General features: G+C 41.4%; 1 protein-coding gene across 1 annotated transcript in view; it reads left to right on the top strand.

Annotated features, from left to right (window-relative positions):
- Positions 1-637: 637 nt before the first annotated feature.
- The window catches only part of UQCC1 (ubiquinol-cytochrome c reductase complex assembly factor 1), a 48470-nt gene continuing 33008 nt past the window's right edge, over positions 638-16099 (top strand). Inside the window, exons 1-5 of the mRNA XM_075517557.1 lie at positions 638-707; positions 4365-4469; positions 6118-6222; positions 9853-9960; positions 12750-12822. Coding sequence (XP_075373672.1) covers positions 684-707; positions 4365-4469; positions 6118-6222; positions 9853-9960; positions 12750-12822 — 415 coding nt within the window. The 5' untranslated portion in view covers positions 638-683. The remainder of the gene's footprint in view (positions 708-4364; positions 4470-6117; positions 6223-9852; positions 9961-12749; positions 12823-16099) is intronic.

Consider the following 16099-nt stretch of genomic DNA (forward strand, 5'->3'; position numbering starts at 1 on the left):
CATGAAAGCTGGTGCCAGCAGAAGCAAAGGAGTAGGGAATACGCACCAGGGACAGGTGGGCTCGCTCCTGGCAGCAAGGTGCTGGCTCCAGGGCCTGTGGGGACACTGGCATGAGGGGCTCTGCCATGTTCTCCTGTACTACCACTGTGAAATCCCTGTGCTGGCACCTGCGCAGCCTCACGCAGATGCCGTCTCCTGCTTGGGGCAGCCAGAATGGCCAGATCAACCTCAGCCAGAGGAAACTATCGCTGCTTTCACGCTGCTCTCTCTGCTGCCAAGCAGCAGACTGAAAGCATAGCCACCATCCCCCTCAGGGGTCGGGCCTTCCAGAGGAGAGGGCTGACACCGACGGGCAGCACGGATTCGCCGCCTTTCCCCCCTCCGAGCCACACGCCAACCCAGGCCCGGAACCTCCCCTCCTTTCTGCCTCCCCCGGCGGCACAGCCCGTCAGCCGCGCGCCCCTCTCCGGGCCGCTCCGCGCAGCGGCGGCCGCCAAGCGCCCACAGCGCGCGCGCGCAGCAGCCCGCCCGCCGCCGCCACCGCCACCGCCACCAGCCGCCGCGCGACCCCGCCACCAGCCGCCGCGCGACTCCGCCCCCTCCCGCCCCGCGCATGCGCAGTCGGCGGGGCGGAAGGGGCCGCGGCGGGCTAGCCGCGCCGCCGGAAGCGGCGCCGGGGATCCATGGCGGCGCTGGTGCGAGCCGTGGTGAGTGGCGGCGGCGGCGGCCGGGGTCGCCTTCTCCGCCCCGGGGCGGCGCGGCGCGACGCCACGCCGAGGGAACGAGCGGCGTGTGCGGCTGGGCGCGTCTCCGCGGGGTTGTCCCGGCGCCGCCCCTGCGGCGCCTGGGCCCGTCCGCACGGTCCCGCCAGTTCCCGCGGGCCGCCCCGTGTCGCGGCTTGTCCACGGCGTGGCCTCCCCCCAGACAACGTGCATAAGGAAGAGGCTGTTTGGCGGTGTTCGCGAAGCCCTGGGGGTGTCTGCGGGGGGTTGCGGCACCCAACGGCTGTTCCCGCCTCCCCGTGGCCCCCTCCCCCGGCAGTGGTCTCTGGTGAAGGAGCGGGTCGAGCTTTTCCTTCAGAGTTTGTGTTTACATAAGAATTATGCAAGGCTTTAGTGCTCCTGACTGGGGCTTGACAAATACTTTTTTTCAGTCTGGTACTTCTCTTGTTGCTTTGAGCAGAGCGTATGTGCCCTGTGGGGTGGGGATTGCCATTCTTAGGGATTTCCTTCTCACTTTAGAGGTGCTTGATAGCAAGGATAATATAAAGTTTCCAATTTCTGTGCTATGTGGAAGAGTTTGGGTTCCTATGAATGAGTGAGAGCGGATTACTAATGATGCAACCCCTTTCTTCTTTCTCATGCATTTGTGTACTTTTTTTTCTTTCTATTAGCCTTTAAAGTCCTTGCAGCAGAGTAACACTTTTTAGTCTAGAAAAGGGAAGTTTGTACCTGGGTCTGATATTCTGTCACAACACCAATACAGGGATGGCCAGTGCTGCTAGGTGGAGACAGATTCGTCAGGAAAATGAAAGGCCTTGAGTCAGAGGGCAATATCCACTTATGAAATTAATCCACTAAGTACTTGGAACTGGTGTCTCAGGGTGTGGTTTTTACAAGCATGGTGAGCCCTGTCCTTTCAGCTCTCAAGCTGAAAGTAACTGAGAGCGAACCTGCCTCAGAGCAGCTGAAATGCAGTGAGCTTGAGTTCCTGCTTCCTCCTCCCATCCCTGCTCTTTCTCCTTGCTCATGTCTTTGTACTGTTGCCTACCAGTGCCTCCTCCAGCATTTTTCTTGGTCCCTATGATCCAAATTCTGGAGCAGCAGAACCGTGGCAACATAAAAATAGTTTCCCGCAGTTTTAATGCATTAAAGAGGCAATCACTAGCAAAAAGAGAAGGGAAAGCCAGGCAGAAGGGGAGCAGGGAGAGTGGTAGAGAAGCAGTGGGTCACCAGATGGGTTCAGCTGTCTGTGTAGCTGTACCTCCAGGGTGTGGTTTGCAATGTAAACCTGCTTGCAGAAGGTGAAGGACTTGTCTCCTAGGCTTACCTGGGCAACTCCTCCTCTCCCAGCTGCTTCTGGCATTCATACGGCAAAGTAAGCTGATTCAGCTTTTCAGCCTGGCCAGAAAAATATCTCTTTGGAGGAGAGGAGATGTAGTTGTTTGCCATTTTTGTGATCCGAACTGCCTTACTTTGTAATCAGAGAAGCACCTGAGCTGTAGTAAGTGGTGGGAGTACACAGCTGGGAGGCGGGGGACTTCTGACAGCAGCAACATCCTTCAGCTCAAGCTTTGCTGATCCTTGGCATTTCCCAGCATCTGCTTTTGCATTAGAATTTAATAGTTGCCTAATTGTATGAAAATAAGTCTTCAAACTTTCAGTGTCTCTTCTTTGTACTGGAAATAAGAAAGGAGATTTTTTTTTTCTTCTGTCTTCAAGCCTTCTGAGGAGCTCACAGCATTTGATACAGTCCTCATTACTGTCCAGACATTTCAGCTCTGCTAGTTAATACTGCCATTATGATAAAGCTGTTCTTTACCTAAGAGGAGATCTTGATGAATAGTTTGTCTGCTACCTAAGGCTCTCCTAATGGTTGCCAGGAGGATTTAGAAGACCATAGTGATATTCTTTCATCTGTAAGTTGACAAGGCAGCTAGCCGCAGGAGGTGCTTGTGCTGTCTGCAGACTATTCCTGAGTAATCCTGTTCAGTTTATTCTTGGTACCTTTTCTTCCAGCCAAATGGAGAAGTAGCACTTGTAATTTGAAAGGAAAGTTATGTTCTGCAAACAGTGATGCTGGCTTAGGGAAGATTCCTTAGCTCATCGTGTTCCCTTTCTGTTGCTCTGCTGCTTTCTGCTGTTGTCTTTTTCTTTATTACTTGATTGTTTATCACATCTCGCTTTTTAAGTGTGCGTATGCTCATTTTATGTTTTCATATGTCTCTGTCGAGTTTTGTTGCAGTAGTGCTTTTCAACAGCTATAAAACCCAGTATATTCAAGCTCTAAGACATATTGCAACCTGGGCATGTTTTCCTTCTTATTACAAAGAAAAAGCCTCAAAAAAATCCTGTCACATGCCTTGGAATCTTGTAGTAATTATTTATAAAAAATGGTGAATTTTCTTTCTCACTTAAGTGTTTGTTAAACTGTTTATGTTAGAGCACTGGATTATCTCAAGAAGTACTTGGTGGTACTCAGCTGAAAAGTCTTTTTGGATAGAAATGTATCATTTTCATAATTTTACTTGTTGGGTAGTGACGTTACGGCGAAAGAGCAGAAACTAAGTAGTCTCGCTACAGTACAAAGTGTAGTAGTAGTGAATGCTAACCACAGTTGTTATGGTAGTGCATCTCTCCCCTCACAGTTCTTAAAAACCCAGATCAGTTCCCTTAATGGATTAGAAGTGCAGCACCGTGAGGAGCTGACGAGGAACAGCCTGAGGATGCAGGACACTGCACCTCAGGGGCAGCAGTGACTGTGCAGGTCCAGGGAACAGGAACTCAAGTTGGCTTTGTGTCTGTTCCTCCTAATCTTTGGGCGGATCTGCTGGTCTCATAGTTGTCCTTTCATTGGGCACCACTAAGAATTTGACTGCCCACCCCATCAGGTATTTATACAAATTGATAAGATTGCCCTGGAGTCGTCTTTTCTCAAAGCTAAACCTCTCCTCTATGTTGGATGCTTCAATCTCTTAATCATCTTTGTGGCCAATTGAAAGTGAAGCTATTTTTATTAGAAAAAAGCATATCCATTCTAATAATATATACGTTATTTCCAGTATTACTGTAGAACATGTATGAAGGAGGCAAATATTGTACTAACTTGAATATTGCAGAGAATGAAAGGTGCAAAGAAAGTGCAGGCAAAGAAAACCCTGCCTCTTTTCCATATTACCTGACACTTTCATTACAGAAAATAATTATCTTCATTGAAATTTATTGGGACAATATACCCTTTTGAAATACTAAAATTCTTAGCTGTGCCTAAGTAAAGTAAGACAAAGATGCATAAAACCTGAGAGTCGGATGAGGGCTTTTTAGAGATCACTCAGTTGATTGAAGAATACTTCTTAAGCATTTGAATTTATTGTATAGATATAAAAATTGTGGTGTAGTTTTATGATGTAGACAGCCCACGATTTCCTTTGACTGATACGTTTCTGCCATCAAACTTGGTTTGCATGCTTGTACGGGAAGGCAAGATTTTTTTAAAATCAAAATTTATACTTCTGTGAAGTGCAAGTTGGGAGTGTAATCTGAGGATTGTTGTATAAATGAATAAAATTTGTGGAAGCAGGAGGACAGTTTAACTGTTTCTGAGTATTCGGGTCTGTTTCTTCATTGCTAGTCTCTCTGTTCCAGAGCTGCCAGACTGGAGTAACTCAATGGATAGCAGCATGCAGTGGATTATTACGGACAACCGCAGTCCAAGGCCAGTGTAGACGGATGCTCTATGGTATTTTCCAGGTAGGATATCAGAGTATGCTAAAGTGTGTTTAAAAATAAAAAAGAGGATAGGTTTAAATTAGTAAGAAAAAGTAATGGTTTTTAAATAAAGAGACTTCCAAAAGTGATGTCTTCACTGTCTGTGTATTGCTGAAACATCAAGGCAACTTAAAAGCTTTCTGCTGCTAAAAGGGTGAGCTCCCACTCTTTATTACACAGTTGTCTTCATTCCAGTTATGTAGTCTTTTAATGGATCCAAATGATCTGTGCTGAGTAGATTAAATGCAGAAGTCCAAATGTAGGTGTCATTTTTTCCAAAGCAGCTATTACAAGCTAGTCATGATTGCATGTAATTTCTAGCACTTTGTTTTATAGAATGTCTGCACTGTACAGTAGCCTTGGACTTTCTAGTACTAATGGTATCTTTACCTAGCACAGCACGACATTAAGTAGTGTTGTTTCAGTGGAAAGTACTGATTTGCAGTTTTCCTTCCAGTTCTGTAGTAGCATGCATAGTGTCAGATTGTGTCTATCCATAGTAAATTAACTAGAACATCATGTAATAGCAGTTAATAATAAAAAAGTGAAAAATGTGTAGAAAATGGGAATAGATGCAGGCTATCTGAACAGAATTAGAGTATATCTCTTGATGTTTCCTTGCATACGATGAAATGAGAGGAGATTAAGATGCGTCTTTGTCTTCCTGTATGTTACAACTTGTATCAGAGCACCATGACTTACAGAATTATAAATTTACCTGTAAGCTCTTTGGCTTGGATATCTCTTCTCAGGTAGGACCTTCCAGTCCTGGGAAAATTGCCTGTGCTTTTGTGGCACAACCATACTATTAAAGCACCAGTCCGTATCAAGTCGCATATGATGTTGGGAGTAGAGAGGGAAATGAGCAGTTGTGAAGTTGATTGATAAAGGTGTGCTTACTCTGAGCCATTAGTAGATTCAGTAGACTTCCGGGGATGACTAGGCTGAACAAACCAGCATATTTACTTTGTCTGAATTTATTCATAAACAAGTTAATGCTAATCTGGGTATGCTGGGAGCCTGTGATAGGTGTTCTGTTCAGTGTGCAGCTTCTTACCTGGAGATACCAGTCACTCCTTGATAGTTTGATAGTTTGAAACTTGATAGTTTTTGTTATTGTGCAGTAGCTCTGTAATACAAATCATGTGGTGTGAAGTTATAGTGGTTGTAGTGATAGCTTTTACCCTGTAATTTGTTTTGCTCAAATCCTGGCCGCAAAGACAATTGAATGGACTATAAAGTTGTAGATAAAAATATCATAAACTCTGTTTCTCTGCAAGGCCAGGACAAAGATTTATTCTTTATTAAGAGACAAAACCCATAATTAGAAGTAGTGTGTGAGAAAATGAAAGCAGATAGCCTGTGGTTTTTGAGAGTGGAGTGTTCTGCCAGTCCATTCCATCAGTACATTTACAGAACACTAGAAAATGCGTGGACAACGCATTGGACAACCATTTTGTTTGTAACAGTTACAATAATAAATTTCTGCTTTTTGTGATATAAAGTTTTTCAGGATTAGACTGAACTGTAATTGACTTGGAAGCGAACTAAGAGTAATTGATGTAAAGTTAAGTGTTTACTAGTCAATGGTCTTTTCATTTTTTTCTTTTTTTTTAATCATTTTTACTAGAGACACCAGGCTGGCCAGTTCCGACTGTCTAAATCCTGTGGTGGATTGATTCAAGCCAATGGAGCCATTACACAGCAAAACAGATTGTTTTACAATACAAATAAGGTTAGAAGAGTTTGATGTTTTTATTGTCGGAGGGCACATTGTGCTAGGGATTATACAGATACAGGTAACAAAACACTTTTCAAAACATGTAGGAGGTAATTCAACTTTTATATAAAATGTTTTAGTATAGCATGAACCAATAATTTGAGAAGTGCTCTCTGTTCCTTTCCAGAAAATGAAGTGCTAGCATAGGAAGGTGCAGTTACAGTTGGGTTATCTGGGGTGAAGGTTCCAATGATAAGTCTGAGGGCTTCTTTCCAATGAGGAAAGAAACTAAGTTAAGAAGAGTAGTTATTGGGGGGGCGGGGGGCATATGTTCCTTTCTTACCTTTAAAAAGGGAAACATGGAAGTTGCTCATACATATTAGACGTCCTGATTCTTTAGCTTGGGAATAATGTGTAACAACAGTTTTTCCTTTCTATCTGCTAAACACTGACAATTGTCATGCAATCTACCAATAACGAGTAATTATTGTGTAATAATTTATTTACTGTTCATCTGTACTATTTTGTTAATTTGTGGCCTCTGCATCCCTTACATTTATTGTCTTTTGTCTTGGAATAGAAGTTTTCTGGAGCATGAATCATCCCCATAAAATTAATTTTGCACTTAATCCAAGGGAGTCAGCGTCTCTCAACTAATAAATAACCTGATCCTGCTCTTGTTAATGCGATGTGAAGAAAATGGCAAAATGGAATGTGTGCATGAGAAACGAGGGGACAGAGGGAAAAGAAAGTTAGGGATTGATGGGTAAAGCTTGCATATAAACAACAATCCCAGTTTGCTATCTGCCTAATTGTGTATTTTGCTGGTGTAGAGTTAGAGGTAAATACTAAGAAGTATTTTAAATCGGTTATTTTGACATAGATAGACAAAATGAAGGAAAACGAGGAGATCTGTGGAAGGAAAGAACCCCTGGCTGCTGTTTGCATCTAGTTCTTAATTAGAGGGTTTCCTCTTTTTAGTCAGTTTTTCAGTGTTTTTCAGCTGGTGAGGTAAACCAAATGTTTTGCAGACAAAGAGATTGAAGCACACAAAATGGCTTGCACAATTTACCATGGCCAGAGCTAAGGATAGAATCCAGGCTCTTAAACATGGTGCGTATCCCTAGTCCCTATGTCTGCCTGCGCCACCCCTCTTATATCTGCACAAGCATCATTTGCAGAGCAGATCTGGGAGAGCAATGGATGACAAGATGGTAGATCTAACAAGCCAGGAGCAGCATGAAGATCTTCAAGGCAGGGGTCAGAGACTTGCTTTTGATGTATTGGAAAGGGCTAGGGGAGGGGTACAAAGGCTGAAAGATTAATCAGGAAACTTCCTGGTTAAAATAGCTTTGGTTTAAGAAGCCAGGCAGGATTTATGACCAGAGAGGAAGCAGTTTACAACAGTGTAGGTAAGGTTTGAGGTAGGTTTTTGGACTGCAACCTTATTACTTTGAATAGAGAAATACTTACTCATCTTTGAAAAGTGAACTTGACTATGCACTCCTGGTGGGAAAGTAGTTTAGAATTAATGGTGAGCTCCAATTGTTTCATTTTTATATTTGGGGTCAAAATTAAGAGGATTGTTTGCTTTGAACACTGAATTTCAGGTATTGAGCAGGAAAGTCAGCCTGAGGTGGGCTTATGTCCCTTTCAGTGTCTTGATGAGCTTGTTTTGAGTGAGTTATAAAACATATTTTTGAAGTTTTCTCTATATGTTTTCTAGATCTGACTTTATATACGCTTATAGGACAGTTTAATTGCATTTGGCTGCAGTCCTAGCATTGGCAGAAGGAACTGCATACCTCTATCTGTAGGTTGAACCAAACACTCAGTGCTTAAATCCCCTTTCCATCTCCTCCGCTAGTCCAGGCAGACTTGCAGAAGATTGAAGCAAGAATCATGGCATTTCTTAGAAAAAGACGGTCAATCATGTTTTTGGTGACGAGCTGACAACAGTTGAATCGAGATAATTTCAGTTTTTAACTTAACTTCCTCTGCATAATGAAAAATCCATACTGAGGGAGACTTCATAATGCATTTGTAGATAAGAGGCATGTAGTAAAATTAATCTGCCTAGATTCACTAGGGGTTTAGTATGATTTTAATTTCTGTGGAGGAGATGAAAGTTGATTTAGTGAGTTTGGTATGGCAGTGGTTATTGGGACACAAGGTCTGCATTGAGCATATCCTAGATACTGAAAAAGGGACTATGAAATGGTTGTTTGTGGCTTCTTATAGGAAAATTGAGAGCATCCAATGAAATGGCAAGGTTGGATTTAAAACAGGCACAAGGGAATTTTTTTTTTACATAACTAAACTGTGAAACTTGTGTACCACAACTCTGTGTGTGTTATGGATGTTAAATAGTTTCAAACACTGGGGTGCTGAAGGCGCATCCAGTTGTAGCTGCCAAAAATGAACGTGTGGATACGTTTTCTAGTGCAGGAATGACTGTCAAAAGCTGGGCAGGTACACCCCAGGAAGCTGCAGCGTGTGCCGTATTTCTCTGCTTTTGTGTCTCATCCAAGTATCTGCTGCTGGTCCTTGTTGGAGATGGTGTCCTGGTCTAAGTGTTTGTTCTGGCCATGTGTGGCAGTCCTTATGTTGCTAAATTGCTTCCCTACGAAGAAGTATGTTTTCTTAGTATGTTCATGTCTTAGGAGGAAGTGTTTAGGGTAAAATTCCGGCAACTTAAAGCAACTTAACATTTCTTTGGTCAGGGAACTTTCTCAGATTATAATGGCTCTCAGCTGTATTCCTCAAGTATATGTAGGAGATTCATGTGCATTAGATTTTGCTTAGATGGGTTAAAAGTAGAGTAGTTTCTTGATAACAAAATGTTTATACTGCATTCTTAATTCATTAGAAATTATTTGCTGGAGTACAAATGGTAATTACTGATGGCCGATTGCTACTGTCAGGATGCTTAGAGGCAGAATGCCACAAAGATTTCTTATCAGTCCAATGGTGTTTTAGATGTGTAGTTAATCTGGAAGAGAACATTTACCTTCATGTTTGCAGACACTGCAAACCATTGAGAACTAAATACTTTCCTGATCTAGATTTTCTGCAAGTACCATTTAGATTAACTGTAAGGGCAGTAACAATCTGGGGGAGCTTTTCAGTAAGAACAGTGGCTTCATGTAGCTTTAACAGTTTTAAGATAGAGCTGATTGGTTTTTATGATATATAATTACTCTAGAATATGATATGCCTGTGAGAGTAAGAGAGAGAATGTGAAAGGTTAGCTCTATTTACTCTGTTTCTGTGATTTGTTTGCTCGTTTTATCTGCAAAAGATTTAAGCCCAAGTAAAGACACGTATCTAGAAAGAATATGGGAATCTAGAATGGGAGCCATATTTTGGAAAGCAGGTTTCTGTACGAACTATTTGAGTCCGAGCTTCTAATGGGATGCTTTTATCAAAATGGTTATGCAATGTTTGCATTCATAAACAGAAGAATGTCACACATGAAAAACTGTAATATTTTGCAGAGAAGATCTAAATATGTATTTGTTTTGTTGAACAAAGAAAGTAAACAAAAAACCTAATATTCTCTATTAAACTTGTAGCTTTTCTAACTAAAATGATTTGTCAGATTTAATTGCTAAGACTGAAATATGTGATATTTCAATTTTACAGCATCTTTCTGCAAAAGATTCCTTGCAGCCATCTGAAGAGAAAGTGGGTACTTTCACGAGGATAATAGAAGCAATGGGTTTCACTGGACCACTGAAGTATAGCAGATGGGTAAAGCATTAATTTAATAATTCTTTTGGTTGTTTGATACTTTCAGAGTTCTAAAAAGCAAAAAAAAAAACCCCACCTTTTTTCTTATGATAGGAGCAGTACTTAATGGAAGAGTTCTAATTATTACCCTTGCAAATCCCTGGTTTGTGATGTAAGAAATAATAATCCATAGCTTGAACCTCCCTTGATCAATGCATTGCTATCATTGACATAAGGAGGAATATTGTATTTGGTTTGTAGAGTCTTAAGTCTTCTTGAATTTCTTCAGCTATCTTATTTTTCACTTCATTTGTGCACCAAAGAACACAATAACAGCCTTACTAGCTAAGTCAAACACCCACATAGACCATCATCTTGTCTCTAATAACGACCAATTGCAGTTACCTAGAAAGAATTTAATTACAGGAAAAGTATATTATGATACTTGTCTTGTGCTTCTTCAGCCTACAACAGTTGTCTGTTTCAGGACTTCCTGCATGAAACTAGGCATTTTTCTGTAATATCTATTGATGGATTTTTCCTCTATAAATTTGTTCAGTTGCACGTTGAACTCTTGTAAGTTTATAGCATCTATAGCATTCAATATCAGGGAGTTCTATAGCTTGAGTACCTGCTGGGGGGAAGAAGAACAGTTGTTTTCAGTTGGTACCTTTTAATTTTGTACTTAAAAAAAAAAAGGTGATTATTCTTTCCTTGGAGTGTATGTTCATGTTCTCCCTTCCACTGATGATTTTATAGACTCCTATATTCCATAATATCTTAGTCTTTCTCCGGACTAAGGAGACTTAGTTGAACTTGTTTCCATTATTGAGGCTCTTTCATGTTTTGATTTTTGTTGCCCTTCTCTGAACCTCTTTCAGTGTTCTGTATTTCTGTGACAGGAGGGTCTCCCAAATGGACAGTAGTGAGATACGTTGTGATTGCTCTTTGAGTCGCTGTACAGTAGTAGTTGACTAGGGCGGAGTCACAAACAGGTCCTCCTCTTTCATGTTTTTTAAATAATTCTTTCATAAAGCAGTTGTTAACATTGACTAAATGAGAGCAGTTCTGTAAGAGACACCTTCAGTTCCTTATGCAGAAGGAAGAAAGACGGAGGTGAAATTCATTATTTCTTTGCTCTGATCTAGGACACAGAATAAAGGAGTGAGAGGAAAAGGCAGCTTGAAGGAAGGGCTGAGCCCAACTGTGCAGGAATTAAAACCTATAAGGTGCTTTGAATATCTGCAGGGCGGAGTGGACCTCCTCCAAGACTGATCTGAAACTTGCTGATTGCATCTCGCTCCTCAGAAAGAAAATATAAAGAAAAGATAACTGACACTTAAGGGGGTTAGGTATTTTGGTTAAAATCAGTTGCTTTTAATCAGGTGATGCTAAACCTCATGAGAGAGTAGTTTCTCTCCCATGTGCTTGTGTACATATTGTTGTAATAAAGATTCTTGTTAGCTCTAAGTGTTGATTCAGAGTTCTCCTTAATTGCTACTCTTTACTGCCTGCTTTTGGCTAGGGAACTTGGGTTTGGAGAGAGTTATTTTGTGGTTAGGGCCCAAGAGACACAGTTCATTTTTGGCCTTGCCAGTCAGTGCTCTCTATGAGATCTTAAGGAAGTTTCTTAATATTTCTCTGCTTTTTTCCATTTTCTTCTCCCTTTCCCCACACCTCTTCTACACCCTAAAACTTCCATGATTAAATTTCACCAGTTTCTCCTGTGTTACTTGCCTTATTTAAGGGCTGGATTGCAGGGACTGTTCTTTACAATATGTTTTTAATGTCTAGTAACGCCTGGTCTGGGGCAATGACTTTCACCGGGGAGATCTCTACTCCCAGGCCAGGCAGCATTTCCTTTAAAAAGGAAACCTTCAGAACTCCAGTAAGCAGTGTAAATTATTTTACTGCAAGAAGTTTAGATGTATACTTGATTTTTGACAGAAGCCTGAGATTATCAAATAAGAAAAATAATGGCTCCTGTGTTTCAGCAGGAGATCAGTTGCAACTTTCTTATTTTTCTTTTGGTGGGAGGAGAGACAAATAATTACTTTGGTAATTTGAAGTGCCATTTGGCAGGCATAGTGCTCATCTCTGTATTATAGTGAGCACTGAGATGATCCCTGGTATATGTCACTAAAAATAAAAAAATAAAGACAAAGAAAAAAGCACAACAAAACAACCGAAACCCGGTGCTGCTTCCTGGCTTAGGTAGGAGAGTGGGCTCTGCAGTTTTCAAATTTTTTTTATTTTTCTCCCCTTGATGTTAGTAAACAGGAATGGCTGACAGCTCTTCTCTTTAAGATCTTTGCTATCAGTTATTGTGCTCTTTGAAGCTTCAGCACATGTATCTTTGTTATAGATGATGCAGTAAAGGTGTTTCTGGTGCAATGGCAGGCCAAGAACAAAATTAGAAGTGCTGAAGCACCTGAATATACCTCATGTCATTCATCATTTGGGATTTCTTTCTCCCTTTTGAAGCTTAGTTGGTCAATTTTCATTTTTGTAGGAAAAGAAGATATTTTTAGGATGTCTGGTACGTCACTTGCTTTTTTTGTAACGACAGTATTATATTAAACTAGATTTGGAAGGGTATTCAAGAAGCCATTTAATCATTTTTTTTCCTCAAGGCAAGATTGTGTCATTCCTGGGAGATGTAGTTTAATGTGCTCCTGAAAATCTCAAGTGATTGTGATTCTCAAAAGAAGTCTTTTCAGAAAATGATAGTGTATGTATTTAACAAACACGGTAGTCTTCACTAGCTCTCATAATGAATACCTTAAGCATTGTCTTTTCTTTTTCTTTAGAAAATCAAGGTAGCAGCTTTGCGCATGTACACGTGTTGTGTGGAGAAAACTGACTACGAGGAATTTTTTAACAGTAAGTAATGGACTTGATGGTATTTGGACTACTGCCCTGGTGAGAGAACTTCTGATGAAAATTCATTAGATATATTTATACCAGTAAATATGACAGCAAAAAGACTTGTCAGACCCTAACTGTGTGTGGTCAACTAGAAGCCGACTGTACTACAGCATTCCCTTAAGCTCTGAAGTGGCAAGGGTTCAAGGGCAGACTCTGGAGTCTGGGATTGTTACATTTTGCCTGTTGCAATGGAGAACAAGAACAAGGGTGGGATAGGTAAAACCCAGAATATCCTGGACTTTGAAGGATTTTGCCTTTTTTATTACCAAGGGTGGGATAAACGAAGAATCCAGATATCTCTTCCCTTTTTACTGTGGTCAGATGGTCTCTCTGTCCTACCCTGTCCCATGACCAGTTGTGGGAAGGTCCAATATAACTAGGATGCAGGTATGAGAACCATCCCCATCCACTGATGCACAACTGTTTTAATGATACACGGTCAGTTAAATCACAGTGTCCTACCTGTCTCTCTTCCTCATGGCTGGGACAGGTTTGACTAGAACTTAGAGACTCTCTATGTTTTACTGACCATGACAGCATGAAACCAAGACACATCTCTTGACTGGGTAGAGAGAATGACTAGAACAGACACAAGTCCCTCCTTTAAGTATGTAGGAATAATACTGGTTTGAATTGGGATGGCTTTTCCATGTTGCACACAGTTTTTTAGCTATTAGCTTAAAAATCTGTTGCTGCTTTTATTAGTGTCAAATCTGGTGTGGTGAATGGCGAAGATGTGTTTTTGAGACTTACGTAAGCTTCAGTAATATTTTATTCTTATGTGAATTATTTCCTATGTCAGTGCGATTTAGCTGGTAATAAACCTAATGCCTGGATCTGGCCTGTCACCTGAATTCCTGAGCTACCAAATGCTTTCTTACGGCTTTACAACGCACCAGCACAGGTCGGGGCTGCTGCCGCCGCCTCTTGAGAGATCAGTGAAGGGACATCTTTGTGTGTTCATCTAGTGCAGAGCTTATTGAGGGTGGTTGGGTACATGGTATTGCTGCTGCAAGATTTTTCCAATGGCTTTCAGAAGGTTTTCCAAAACTCTGATGTGGTTTCAGTGGTTGCAGGAGTGAGAGAACTCTGTGAGCAGTAGGATTCATCATTAGTGATGAAAAAACTAGAACGTCATTTTTCCTGTGCACACACCTCTCCCCAGCTGTGTGCCCTCTCAGGCTTTCTCAGATAAGTTCTCTTCTGTTTGTCATATTTGCCTCTCAAATAGAGGCTTTGCTATTTTTAACTGGTGTTTCACTATCTCTGTTTAACAGGTTAATTGTACAAAGATATATAAATGTTGCCCTAGATTAAAATTTAAAGGAATTTCAGAACATATCTGTGAAAAAGATACTGGTACAAATTTTCAGGCTCAATACTGAGTAAAATTACTTCAGTTGTATTCTTGTTATTGTCTTACTGTTTTAAAGAGAAAATTCCCAGAGCTCCCCCTCACTTTAAACATATCACGAACAGCAGGCAGCCTTTCCTTCAAATTTCACCATTTTCTTCAGAATGTCCTCGTTGCTCCTTTTGTCTTTTTGCTCTGTAGTACAAGTTGTAGCCAGTCCATCTCTGAATTTACACCCAGGGAAACCTATGTTTACATTGACTTGAGACCATTGTTATATAAGGTACAAGATAGTTTGTTTTGTTGAGATTGACAGAGTGCAGGATGCACCCGTTGGTGTTATAAAAATGTCTGTGGTGTTGAGGTCTATGGTTGTGGTTCCAAAGAAATCTTTGCTTTCATACAAAAACGGATATAAGAAGATTCTGTTACTTCTGTCTACTTACAGCTGCAGCTGTTTGGGGGATTAGCTCTAAAATTTTAACAGGCATGTGATCCATGTTTAAAAAGTAGTTTCCCCAAAACACAGACTTGTGGGGTGGGCAGAAACCTTTTAAATTGATTTTGCTAATGAAGAAGCTTTAGGCTGTGGTTCCATGGGCAGCTGAGTCAAAGTAGTGTCCAAAGGGAAAAGGCTCACTTCTACATCTTCCTCTGCCTGTGTTCTGGACTGGACAATTATCATGTCCTCTGGTGAACTGTTTAGGTCACTGAAAGAAAACGGCCTAGTTTTTTACTGACTTACTGATTTGCTGTGTTAGTGAATTAAAGTGGCACATGGAAGGGTCTGATGGACAGCAGCTGTGGCGTAAAGTAGGTGGTGAGGAGTATATGATTAAGATAGGGGAACATGGCATGAAGCAAGATACCCAACTTTCAGTTCAGTTCACCATGTCTTCATCAAACTAGGTCAGTCAGGGGCTGTTTTTTTCTGTTCTGAATTGCTCCTTTTTCAAATAAAGATGGGCATTGCTTAAGCCAGGACTGCAGCTCACTCCCAAAAGAGCAGCCTGGGGGACTAGTAGGAACAGGAAGCAACTAACTTTTAAGGTGATGGAGCAAGTGCAGGTGTGCCTGAGACTATGCTGATGTGGGTGCTGGACATCCACGTGATGAATTGCACTGCTTAGGAACCCCAAGAGTAGTAATGGTGTTGCATGGGACCCAGCTCAGGTCTGCCTGAGCCAAAGCTGACTTGTAGACCTAGTGGTGTATTTATGCTTTGCTGCCTCCAGCACTTCTGGCTCTAGTTCCGTGGTGTTGAGATATCCAAGTGAACTGCATAGAGTCAGCTCTTGTCTCTGGAGAGCTTATTAGCTTTTTCTCTGCCGTTTGTGAGAGTTGTTAATGTACTGAGCTGGCCTTGGAAACTGTACATCCATGCATGTGTAAAACCATTTGTGGGCTTATTAACCCTTTGTGATCAGAACCAGTTCTTCATAGAGCCCTCTTCAGTGTTTCTGGGCGTGCTTTTGTGATGTGGTTATGTTGTGGCATGAATAACAATTGCAATGTGACCTTATGGAACTTGGATTGGTATGTGGATTTTGTCAGGTAGTTCTCTGACAGAGGTGACATAGAGTGTACAGACTGGATAGTATGGTGTTGAGGACTAGGACAATTATGGCATTTCATGTCTTATAGGCTATCTTGCTATCTCAGGGCATTTCTGTTGATACCTAGTGAAATTTCTGAGACTTTCTCTTATGCAATATGAGCCCTGTGAACTGCCTTTCTCTGTATTATGCAGTAGAACAGCAGTTCCCAAAATATGGACTATGGATATGCAGGTCATGAGGCCTCTGTAGTATATAAATGAGGTGTTTTAATTGAGTCTCTAGTATTATACTGCAGTTAATTTTATTATACCTGCCGTTC

This window comes from Mycteria americana, chromosome 14 (assembly GCF_035582795.1).
Source record: "Mycteria americana isolate JAX WOST 10 ecotype Jacksonville Zoo and Gardens chromosome 14, USCA_MyAme_1.0, whole genome shotgun sequence".
In the NCBI taxonomy this organism is placed as follows: domain Eukaryota; kingdom Metazoa; phylum Chordata; class Aves; order Ciconiiformes; family Ciconiidae; genus Mycteria; species Mycteria americana.